Below are 12,807 nucleotides of genomic sequence, written 5' to 3' on the forward strand. Positions count from 1 at the left end.
AATTTTATTTATTTTTTCCTAATTTGTCACCAGAGTTCTGTACCTAGCAATGCTCTGGCTTAATACCTCTTTTTAAGGAAACCTTTGGTACTGTTCCTGATTTCTGTTTTCTCAGACAAAGAAACAGAGTGCCCCCAGGACTCTCTACCATTCTGCTTAGCGACAGGACGAAAATGGATCAATGGAAAGGATCTTCCTATGGAGTCTGGAAGCAGGAAACAATTTGCTAACTGCATCCTGAAGAGTAGGAAATCCTCTGGGACAAAGTCAGCAAACTTATTCCAGACTCCAATTTCAAAGGGAGGGATTTTTCCCCCCAACTGACAATCTGGAGCAGTGCATAGACTTGATGTCCTTCCTAAAGGAACACGCCAACATATTGATTCCCAACTCCAAAGGGATAAACGTCACTGTAACAGATTGATAGTCTGCCATGAATCTGATATGTTTCACCACAAATGCTCATTTAAAGAAATGACTTAAAAGAGAGAGAAAAAATCCTCCTGGCAATATATGGATCAGATAGCTGTTAGCCAATTATATGATTTATGGAAACCCCAGAATAATTGTACAGGGTTGGGGAAGAGGTGAAGTTTCAATCCTGCAGGAAAAATTGTTGCCCTGATGGAACTTTAGCCGTAGCGCTATGTTGAATACAACCCAGAACCTTTCACTTGCTGTCTACCTATTGCTGGTGCCAGACATTCTGCCCATCCCTACATTTGTTTGCTAAATTGACTCACACAATGTAAATTTAAAATAGCTTCATTACTCTAAGTAGCGACTGCATTTAAAATAGCATTTCCTCAAAGAAAAATCCCAGAGGAAGTAGCTATGTTAAGTCTGTTGTAGCAAAAGAAAAGGAGAGATGTGTGGCACCAACAACACCAGCACATTTATTGTGTCATAAGCTTCCATGGGCCACAACCCACTTTGTCATAAGCATAAAGTCATAAGCCTTAGTTGGCTGAACATCTCCCCCCTGCTCCCTCACATACACACAGGATACAGCAATTCCCAAATACATATTTTTGTCCTGCATGCAATCCCCACTGTTAGGTTAGTTGCCCTTGATACCTTCTGTAAAGCAAGCCTTTGGTTGCGATGGGTCTTCTGCTGCATCTTCCGCTTCCTCCTCTCCCAGGGGAGCAACATCAATTGTGCTGCCTTCAGTGGTGCTGGAAATACTTAATTTCTGTAAGTAATATCACACAACACATTTTTAAACAAAGCAGTATGTATTGTATTCTGAGTTGAGGTTAATGTAACTGAGCATGCACTTGTGGTACATGGGAGCATGTTCACACATCTCAAATCAGATTTCCAGAAAAGCAAAGCTGTGCTCACAAAAGCCAACTTCAGATTACGGGACCTCTACATGCCAGCCCATCTGTATGTCCACTCCAACTCCCAGCTTCCTGTGTTGAATGGGAAGCCCTGAAGGGTTTTCATAAGTTTAAATTAATGCTCTGAGAAGCCTCTCTGTGACTGGGAACCATAATACAGGACTTCCAGTAGGAGAGGCTTCCAAATGCACACAAACAAATGAACTCACACACACACACACGTTCCCTTCAGATTTTCCTGCTCAGAGTGGGAAGTCAGGGATGCAGCCACTGTTTGGGGGCAGAGCACAGAGCCATACTCTGCAACCACCGGGTGGAAATTGCAACACCTGAATACAGTTCCAATGCCTTAGAACATCCAAACATGGCCATATGTAGCTTTGCATTGTTACTGACCAAAGGAAATTTTAAATGCTTTTTGGGCGATGATGGTAAGAATATATCACACACACACACACACACACCCCGAAAAAAATAGCAGGTGTCAATATGTATAATTCATCAATAAATGTATAGAGGGTGCAATTTTTTCTGCTGCTCTTAAAATGTTTGTTTTCAAAAAAAGAACAAGTTTGTCATAGTAGTTCTAACTTTCCTGACATCAGTTGATTTGCAGAAAAAATACTGCTAAACAGCTTTATCTATAAATATTATTTATAATGCTAAATTCAAGCTTGCACCACAGACAGGAACCCCCCCCCCCAAAGTTGAAATCAGCAGCAAGACCCAAATTGCTCTCAAAGGACGTCAATGATACCGATGACTTGATTCCCTACCACCCCCACAAAGATTGAGTTTTATCTAGGGGTAGCTCTATGCTAGCAGAAAGCACTTCTGCGAGGCATGGCAACCAATTTTTGGCTATCTTCCCTATCCCATTCCCTCTTTCCCTAAAAAAAACAGCCCCTGATGGGCAGGGGACCCTCCAGAACAATATTGGATATTGTCACAGTGGCCGGAGTGGACTACTTCAGAGTAACGACGCTACGCAGCTCTGCATTTTATTCTTTTATTGGTGCTGCGTATTTACAGTGCTCAAGTCATTGCTATTTACACGGAACGATGTTGTCAGTCGGTTTCAGAACCTCCTAATGGCTTTTGGCGCGTCTTTCTCCAACACAAAAGCTTTGGCAGACCCATCCTCTTGCCCCTCCTCTTCCTGCGTAATTCTGGAGTTGGGGGGATGGGTCTTCCCCCCTTACTTGCCCCTTCCTGTCCCACCTGGGACCCTGGCTCCTCTACCTTGCCTGAGCCTCGGACACGACTTCCTGCTTCCCCACTGGAATCGGAACTCTCCCTGCTTTCCCCTTTGCTCGGGGACGGGCTTGAACTCAGGAGGGGAGGGACTTCGCGATATCCTCTGTCCCTCACATCCACCCCCCTCCCAAGCTCTCCTTCACCCCTCCCCAGGCCCCCCCCATGTGTCGGTGACGACTGGAAGCCTAAAAACTCGGTGCTCTCCGAGCCCGTTGGTGTGAACACCTCCCCCCAGTCCTGCGAGCCCCCCCCTTCCGCCTGGGAGGACGGGAATCCCAAAAAGTCCGTGGCGTCAGAGCTGGTGGGGGTAAAAATGTTTTGCCAATCTGCTCCTTCCTCTGACTGGGTGGATCTTGGCGACACCCATACCTCATCCTCTGGTTCCTCAAACTCCGCTTCCCAGCGCCATGGTGAGCTGGTCTCCCGTGCCTCCTCCTCCTCCCCCTCCCTTTCCATGTGCCAGGGCTTGGGTCTGTGGGGAAAGAGGGCGTGAAATTCTTCCACCAAGAATTCCTCCTGTATCTGAGTGGCTGGGACCCATTCATTCTGGGACGGTGGAGCATCCTCCCATGCCATGAGGTACTCCAGGCCCCCCACCCCCCACCTTGAATCCAGGATGGCCGTGGCCTCATTGAGTTGCTCCCTGCCTTCCCTCTCCCCCCCTCCCTCGGGGGTTTGTTCGCTGTCTTGGAGCCTGCTGCTTTCCCTGTACGGCGACAGCAGCGATCTATGAAACACTGGATGCACCCTCATGTCCTCTGGCAGTGCCAGCCTGTATGCCACCGGGTTGACCTGTTGCGTGACCGTGAAGGGGCCCAGCCATTTGGGTGCCAGCTTTTTGCACCTCCCTCTGGTGGGAAGGCCCTCCGAGGACAACCACACCTTGTCCCCCACCCTGATGACCTCCCCTTGTCGCCTGTGGCGATCTGCCCCCTTTTTGTACGCTTCCTTGGCCCTCTCCAAGTGTTCTCTGAGCTGCTGGTGCACCGTCTCCAGTTCCTCTGCCCAATCCTCAGCCTGTGGGCCCTCCTCCTCCTCCTCCCCCTCCCTCTCTGGGAAAGATCTGAGGTCGCGCCCGTAATTGGCCTTAAAGGGCGACACCCCTGTGGAGACGTGCACTGCATTGTTGTAAGCAAATTCTGCTAGTGGCAGGCGATCCACCCAGTCCGTTTGCCGCTGGCTGACGTAGCATCTCAGGTACTGCTGCAGAATGGCGTTGACCCTCTCCGCTTGTCCGTTGGTCTGCGGGTGTCTAGCCGTCGACAAGCTGACCTCCACCTGCAGGAGGTTCATGAGCCGCCGCCAGAACCTGGAAACAAATTGGCGGCCACGATCCGAAATAACCCTTAAAGGTAATCCATGCAGTCTGAAAACGTGATCTACAAACAGTTTGGCTGTCTCTTCTGCCGAGACTGCCCTGGCACACGGTATAAAGTGACACATTTTGGACATGAGGTCCACCACCACCAACACTGCAGTCTTACCCCTGGACGAAGGCAGATCTGTGATGAAGTCCATGGACACCACTTCCCACGGCCTGTGTGGTGTGGCTAAGGGCTCCAGCAACCCTGGTGGCGCTGCTCGGACCACCTTTGCCCGCTGGCAGGTGTTACAGCCCCTTACATAGTCTCGAACATCTTCCCTCACCCCTGGCCACCAGAAGTGTCTCATGACTAGGTGAGTGGTCTTGTCCCTTCCAAAATGCCCCGCTGTTGGGTTGTCGTGCATCTGCCTGAGGACCGTACGTCGAAGCTGGTTGGTGGGTAGGTACATCGCACCTTTGTAGAAAAGCAGCCCTCTGCGTTCTGCAAAGTCTTTTGCCTGCTCCCTCCCCCCTCTCAGTTCTCTGAAGATGCGGTTGGCAAATTCATCCGCTGCCGTCAGTGCTGTGAGTTCTGCCTCGCTCACCACTGCTGCTCCGCAGGACCATGCCGACGGGGGGAAAATGTGCCTTGGGGCAGGTGGCGCCTCCTCCTCCATGTACTCTGGCTTGCGGGAGAGGGCATCCGCCCTGACATTCTGCTCTCCCGGGATGTAGTGTATGGAGAAGTTGAAGTTCGAGAAGAACTCTGCCCACCGTATCTGCCGCTGGTTGAGCACCCTGGCAGTTCTCCAGAACTCCAGGTTCTTGTGGTCTGTGCACACCTGGATGGGGTGCTTGGCGCCCACCAGGAAGTGTCTCCAGTGCTGGAACGCCGCGTGGATCGCAAGAAGTTCCCGATCAAAAACTGTGTAGTTTCGCTCGGGCTGGGTCAACTTCCTGGAGAAGAAGGCACAGGGTCTCCACTCTCTGTTGGCGTCCAGTTGCAACAAAATGGCGCCCACCGCCTTATCAGAAGCATCTGTCTCAATGCGTAGGGGCGCGTCCTGAACCACGTGGAACAGGTTCTGGTCTGAGGCGAACACCCTCTTGAGGCTTTCAAACGCTGCTTGCGCCTCTGGTGTCCACCTAAACTTCTGCTTGCCTCTCAGGCAGTCAGTGATGGGAGCCGTAACGCGAGAGAAGTTCTTGATGAACTTCCTGTAGAAGTTGGCAAAGCCTAGTAGGCGTTGGGCATCTTTGCGCGTCCTGGGGCTGTGCCAGTCCAGGATGGTCTGCACCTTGTCCTTGTCCATCGCTAGCCCCTTGTCAGACAGCTTGTAGCCCAGGAAGTCCACCTCCTTGGTGTGAAACTTGCACTTCTCCAGCTTCACATACAGGTGGTTCTCCTTCAGGCGCTGTAACACCTCCCTGACGTCCTTCACGTGCTGCACTGGGTCGTTGGAGTAAATAAGGATGTCATCCAGAAAGACCAAGCATTTCCTGAAGAGTAGGGACCCCAGGACGTGGTGCATGAAGGCCTGGAAGCATGCTGAGCCCCCTTGCAACCCGAAGGGCATCACCAGATATTCAAAAGAGCCCAGAGGCGTGAACATCGTGGTTTTCCACTCATCGCCCTCCCGGATCCTGATCAAGTTGTACGCCCCCCTCAGGTCTAGCTTGGTGAAAATCTTGCCCCTGCGTGCCGCTGTCAGGAGATCATCCACTCTGGGCATGGGGAAAGCCACTGGCTCTGTCACCGAATTCAGCCGTCTAAAATCCACCACAAGACGGCGCTGTTGCGTGTCTTTCTTGTCCACCCAGAAGACCGGGCTGCCCCCTGCTGCCTTGCTTTCTCTGATGAACCCCCGCTTGAGGTTCTTGTCGATGAAAGCGCGCAGATCCTCCAGTTCCTGGTCTGACATGGCGTACAGCTTGGCTGGGGGTATAGTTGCCCCTGGCACCAGGTTGATCTGGCAGTCAAAAGGCCTGTGTGGGGACAGGTGGTCGGACTCCGCTTCGCTGAAGACCTCCTGCAGGTCCCAGTATGGTTTGGGTATCGCCTCACCCCCTTTGACGTGCATGGTGGCCACCGTGGCTATCGGAGGCCCCTCCCCTGGTTGGTGCTGCATGCAATGTTCCAGGCAAAAGTCCGATCCAAAAGTGATGCATCTCTGATGCCAACTTATGGAGGGGTCGTGGCGCGCCAGCCAGCTCATGCCCAAAACGATTGGGGGGTCTGAGATGGTGGTGACGTTGAATGCCAGTGTCTCTGAGTGCCTTCCAACCGTCATTCTCATGGGGGGGGGGTTTGATGAGTGATGGCCCCTCCCAGCAGCTCTCTGCCGTCAATGGTTGCCACGTGCAGAGGAAAATCCAGCTGGAGAAGCTGGATCTGGTGCTCTTCTGCAAAGTTCCTCGAGAAGAAGTTCGCTGACGCCCCACTGTCAATTAAGGCGAGGACTGTCAGGGGATAGCCATTTGGGAGCGTGAGCGTCACTTCTAGCACCACTCCTGCTCTGGGAGGGGTGGGCTGGCTCTGCTCCTCTCTGTGCGGGTGGGTGGGCTGGGGCTGTTGTCTGCTGACTGTGCCTGGCTGCCGCCCCTTGTCTCCTGCAGCCAGGCTTTCCCGTTTCCCTGCTGTGGTGCTGCGTCAGTGGGGGAGGGCACAACCGTTCCCGCCTTTCCTTGCCACTCCCTGCGATGTGGGCAGTCTCTGACGAGATGCTGGGGGGAGTTGCAGAGAAAGCAATTCCCACCCCTTCCCTCCTTTCGCCTTGGCGCCGCTGGGGTTTGAAAAGCCCGCGCGCGCGCGCTATCAATCTGCATGGGTTCCTGGTCCTGACTGGCCCCAGGCGTGGCTTGAAAGGGTTGTTGAGGGAGTGGCTTCTCCTGCGACCGTGGGAACCAAGCCCGCTTTGCGCGCGTTGCTTGCTTGTCGCTCCACCTGGATTCCTGCCTCACCCCCACCGCCAGAGCCGCTTTGCTCAGTTGATCCATATTACTGGGCTTTGGACCTCTCGAGAGCTCATCCTTCACCTCCTCATGCAACCCCAAGTAGAACGCCGCTTGCAGTGGGGCCGACTCCAGATCCCACCCCAATCTGTGCACCAGCATGGTGAATTTCGCCCAATACGCGCGAACTGTCATATTTCCTTGGCGTAAATTATGCAGTTCCTCCTTAGTCTGGTCCATATGACTATCGGACGAATACATCGTTTTCAAACCTTCTAGAAATAGTTTGACATTCTTCATGCAAGGATTCCTTGTTGCAATTAACGGTCTTAGCCACTCCCTGGCCGCCCCTGTAAGGTGCTCCACAATAAACGCTACTCTGTGCTCATCATCAGGGAACTCATCGTGGTGCAGCTCAAGAGCATACACAATCTCAGTCTCAAAGCCCTGAAACTCCTTCGGGTCTCCATTGAACTTGCTTACTAGGGTCCCGGCTTTCCTTCCTGGCAGCACTTGGACTTGGGGTGCCCCTCCCGCCTTGTTTTTCTCTGCATCCAGCTTGTTTTGGAGGTCTACCGCCACCGCCCTTAAATGCTGCTCTTTTTCCTGAAGCTCTCTCACCTGTTCCGCAAGTTGTACCCGGTCGTCCTGGACCTTCTTAGTCTCCTCTTTAGCTGCCTTCAATTCTCCCTGCGCCTGCAGCGACAGCTGTTGCAGTTCTAGCTGGGCTTGCTCAGCGATCTGCCGCCACTTCTCCGCCTCTGACACGCTCATCCCGGCAACTCCAAAGTAGCCCAAAAAGGATTAGGAGGTTGCTGTCACAGTGGCCGGAGTGGACTACTTCAGAGTAACGACGCTACGCAGCTCTGCATTTTATTCTTTTATTGGTGCTGCGTATTTACAGTGCTCAAGTCATTGCTATTTACACGGAACGATGTTGTCAGTCGGTTTCAGAACCTCCTAATGGCTTTTGGCGCGTCTTTCTCCAACACAAAAGCTTTGGCAGACCCATCCTCTTGCCCCTCCTCTTCCTGCGTAATTCTGGAGTTGGGGGGATGGGTCTTCCCCCCTTACTTGCCCCTTCCTGTCCCACCTGGGACCCTGGCTCCTCTACCTTGCCTGAGCCTCGGACACGACTTCCTGCTTCCCCACTGGAATCGGAACTCTCCCTGCTTTCCCCTTTGCTCGGGGACGGGCTTGAACTCAGGAGGGGAGGGACTTCGCGATATCCTCTGTCCCTCACAGATATTGTGCAGTAAACTGTGGTTTACCAAACAACAGATAATCACAGAATACCATTTCACCCCCAAAATTCTTTTTTTAAAAAAAGAAATGTCAACAATGAAAGAAGCATTTTTATTTCATTCCCGCAGCCTTTATCTTGCATTCTCTCTTGCAAGTGCATAGATATGTTGGTTTCTATGCATTTTTAAACTCTTTGTTACTCTGGTACTCATGCCAACTCTTAGAAGTATTCAGAGAATTGTCGATTCAAGTGCTAGAGAACTCTCATCTTAGGTTGTGACTGCAATTGGTTTGGCATCCTTCGAACCTGACCATCGAGATCAAATATGCAATGGAATTTAAGGCAGGGCCAAAATAAACAGCATGACCCACGATAGGTCTGAGTACCAAAATAAACCAAAGTAGTTGTGATTATGGCATTCTCTGGCCTGATACAATGTTATTACTATACAGTATATAACATCAGAAATGGCACCAACAGCTGGATGAATGTGGGGAACGATGAAAGCACAGTTAAAACAATACAGGGTGATTCTAATCACAGTTATTGCATTCTGGCTTACATGATTCAGACATGATTTACACCTTTCCGTGATTTTCAAACTTCTATTCCAATTATTTAAAAACTAATTTAAGATGTTTAAAGGTACGGTTCCTAATGAATTTTTTTTTTATAAAAACAAATATTTCCCTGAAAGTGATAATCCTAATGACAATCTAGATATTTATCCTGAATATGGTGTTAATTATGTAGCTTCCATGGACCCAGTGGGTGTGAATAACCAACCATGTAAATAATTACTCAGAGATAGACCAGTCACAAGCACACTCCAGCCCCCGCCCATACGAATAGGTTGCCAATTCTCCTCCCATCAAGGCTAATCATTGGGAAAGTAATTGTCACAAAAATAATTTGTGGTTTTTCATTCTCATGAAGGTATCCTGATCAATGTAGCCTAAGTCTATCAAACTCAAGTGGAAGAAGGCCATCGTTTTGGGAGCTGCTTGGAAAGATGGATGGAACAGAACCTCTGTTGGTCCAATTCACTTTAAAACTTATGTCAAATGAAACGTGAAAAAACACCGGGACTTATTGACTACCTACAAATGCTAGCTTGGATTTTTCTGTTTTAGTTTCAATCTGCTGCAGATAGCATAGGGTTGCCATATTTCAAAAAGCGAAAATCCGGACACAAAAGCTATTTTTCAGGAAATTCGGCATTTCAGCCATTTGCACCCATACACTGCTTCCGACTGGCATATTCCAGCTATGTCCGGAAAATTCCAGACATATGGCAACCCTAAGATAGCAGAAAGATTTTCCCTGTGGCAGACTCTCATGTTATTTGCTACTCAGGTATTTTATGAGGACAGTTAGATTGCTATTCATTCCAGATGAACAAGCAACTGGTAAACTGCAAGACACTTGTATCCAGTTCCCTGCCTGTAAAGTGAAATTATGAATGATCTACCTCACGGGGCTTTTGTGTAAATATTGTGAAGGTCTTCATACACAAGAAGCATTATAAAAAAGACAAAAGCAGCAACAATGAATACTCTTCTAATTATTCTGAAATGGAAAATACCAATTCAAATCTAATTAATTACATGAACATTTGCTTTCATCATTTTAATATGGAGAGCATTTTTATTGTAAGACTAGCTGGCCCGGCCACGTGTTGCTGTGGTTCTTTCCCTGTGACTGGCCCTGTGACTGGCCCCACCGTGCCCTGACTCATGAGCTATCGAGTCCCCTTCTCCCCCCACCCCTCCAGCACATCCATGTGACTGGCCCCACCGTGCCCTGACTCATGAGCTATCGAGCCCTCCCCACCCCCTGTCTGAGCCCTCTGTTGTCTCCTCCCCCCTGTTTCTCCATAGCTTGGCCCCCACCCTTGAAGAAGGAACTGTCAGTTTCTGGGTTCTGTTTCCCAGCATGCACTTTTGTCTAAGCCCTCTGTTGTCCCCGTGGATTATTGCTCCCTCCCCCCTGTATTTCCATTTTACTGTACTGTATTGCAATTTGAATTCCATAGAATTCTACAAAAATTCAAACTGCAAGTGTTCTTCATGGACACACCATGGACCACCTGTATGAGGTTTGGGCAGCTCTGGTGGCCTGATTACAGCTTGAGAACCAGTGCCATAGACCATGCAGTTCACATATCAAAACGCTATGTGGAAATCATCAGACACAGTGAATGTTGGAGTGTGCTGACCATGCTGGGATGAGCATCACATGACTCCAATTGCAGATCAGCTTGTGCATATTTCTGTTGGTATCACAATGGATGAAGAGGGTAATACAGATTAGCATGCATGCCAGTCAATCTTTGTTCAACAGTGATTATGTATATATGAATTGCTGAGGTAACCTGTTCAAAATGGCTGACATACGTTGCTGTGCCTGGTTAAAAAACCACCAGAGCTGCACTCTTGATTGATCCAGTTTGAGTTTAGTCCTGTGAGAAGTAAGAACGGTAGGAAACAACATTGAAGGTGCAAATAATTCTGGGTTTGTAGTTCTGGAAATACCACAAACATGGCTGCGAAAGTATTTTCTAATAGGTTATTCGCACAAACACATTTGAAAAAGCAGGGTAAACACAGCACTTGAGCAAAGAGATATACACACCAAGCACACTATGGTCATTTGTTAAAGTAAGAAATAACAATTCCAATTTATACGTTTTAAAATTATTCTGTGTAAACACAATCATGTTTTCACAGAAAGAACAAATATGAGCAATGGCTGTGTCTTTAAAAAAATGTAACAGAAGGAAGAGAGAGAGAGAAGCATCATCTGACATTAATGGAAAAAAAATATCCCATTGATACTGACTTGAACATATGAATTGATATAGGCAGTCAGTATGTCCAAATGAGGTATCCAAATGAGAATGATTATAAGCTACATATTCAAAAGTAGAATACTTTAATGATTACCATGGGCCTGGATGAGCTGAATGTTTTCGTCAGCTGTGCTGTGTATAATTGCAGTATAAATAAGATCCGATTATTCATTACTTCAGAACATTAACGGTAACAGATTCAGAGCTACTTCATGGCAACTAGGATGCTGATACCACACACCCAGTTTGGGCATGTGTTGTGCCCTGCCCTGCACACATCCAGAGTCCTCTAAAATGTCACTCTGGTGAAGAAATGCTCATTCACAGAAGCTGGTCCATAGCCTGCACTAAACAACGTGAAGATGCGTTGCCAGTGTCACTTCATTAAGTAATGAAACAACACCAGACTACCCCGTGTTTATAGAACGGGGAGGTAAGTACATTGCCACTTTCAATACTCACAGGTTTTTCAGGAAAAAAAATGAAGATTCATATTTTAAAATATGAGCGTATAAACATTTTATGGCACAGCTGATGACGTATAAACAGAAGTGCAAAGTGTAAATACGGAAAATTATCCCTTGCCTTACCTCTTTACTTTCCTCGAGCTCGGATATGCTGCTAACTTCCTCTGTATTTAGGTGTTCAAAATCAGACTCTCCTGCAGCTATCGGTACGGTCACCGTGAGGTTTGGGTTGTTGATGAATGACATGTGATCACCGCTGTCCACGTAGATGGTAGTTGTGGTTCTGTCATTGTAATAGTCAGCTACAGTGTGGTTGGGGACACACCCACTTTTCTTGCCGTTTTGCCCGTCAGCTGAGCCGATTCCAGTGGAGGCCTTGCATTTTTGCAAAAGGGTGATTTGCACAAACTCATATATTTTTCTTTTTACATAATCTATTCCTCTCTGGATCCTTGCTATGGCAATTTGTAAGTTGTTCGCATCTGTATCCTGATCTGGAGCAGCAAGGCTGTCTGAACTGAAGGAGCTCAATAATAAAGCCAGAAAGAGGTTCAGGACCTGGGGGGGGGGGAGAATTCAATTAGGCTCTTTCTCACCTTTAAGTTAATTCCCAAAACCTAAAAGTCAGATTTGTTCCCATGTGCATGAATTCGTACAGTGGTGCCTCGCTTAACGAATGCCCTGCTTAACGAAATTTCCGCTTAACTAAAGGTTTTTTTCTAGCGGAGGTTGCCTCACTAGACGAATTCGTTTTATGAAAAATTCGTCTAGCGAATCGCAGTTTCCCATAGGAATGTATTGAAATTCAATTAATGCGTTCCTATGGGCAAAAAAAAAAATTCAAAAAAATTTCAATGCATTCCTATGGGATTCGCTAGACGAATTTTCCGTTATAAGAAAAGACCCGTGGAACGAATTAAATTCGTCTAGCGAGGCACCACTGTATTTCAATTTCTGAATAACTTTATTTTTTTAAATTCTTTGATTAAGTGCTTACTTCCAGGGTTTGTGGATATGAAATCAGTTGTCATCTATCCTTTCTTAGTTGCGGTCTTATTTTTGACAATGCTTTTGTTTGTTAGCAGAACCAAACAATCCAGTGTGTGTTGTGTCTGCAAGTTTACCAAATGTTAGCAATTTCTGTATCAGAGAAACTGAGAAGGACCTATTTATCTTGTCATCATCATTTTAAAAAAAAAACACTTCCAGCAATGAAACATATTTCTTTCTTAAACAGAGTGGGATATTTGCGAAAATGCACCCCAAAATATTTAAGTGCTCCATACAGAGATGTCAGAAAAAGCACAAGTAAATTTGGAATGTTAGGACATAACTAGGATATAGCAGCAGTGCCCTTTGGGCCAGACAATTGTTATTATTTATCC

The 12,807-nt window shown here is 47.9% G+C and overlaps 1 protein-coding gene across 1 annotated transcript in view; it reads right to left on the reverse strand.

Moving 5' to 3' along the window:
- Positions 1-12,807, reverse strand: part of LOC118093597 (sodium channel protein type 2 subunit alpha-like) — a 50,465-nt gene that overhangs the window by 15,360 nt on the left and 22,298 nt on the right. Inside the window, exons 16-17 of the mRNA XM_060280313.1 lie at positions 11,546-11,980; positions 1,078-1,195 (exon numbers count right to left, since the gene is read on the reverse strand). Coding sequence (XP_060136296.1) covers positions 1,078-1,195; positions 11,546-11,980 — 553 coding nt within the window. The remainder of the gene's footprint in view (positions 1-1,077; positions 1,196-11,545; positions 11,981-12,807) is intronic.

Source organism: Zootoca vivipara, chromosome 1 (assembly GCF_963506605.1).
Source record: "Zootoca vivipara chromosome 1, rZooViv1.1, whole genome shotgun sequence".
NCBI classification, from domain to species: domain Eukaryota; kingdom Metazoa; phylum Chordata; class Lepidosauria; order Squamata; family Lacertidae; genus Zootoca; species Zootoca vivipara.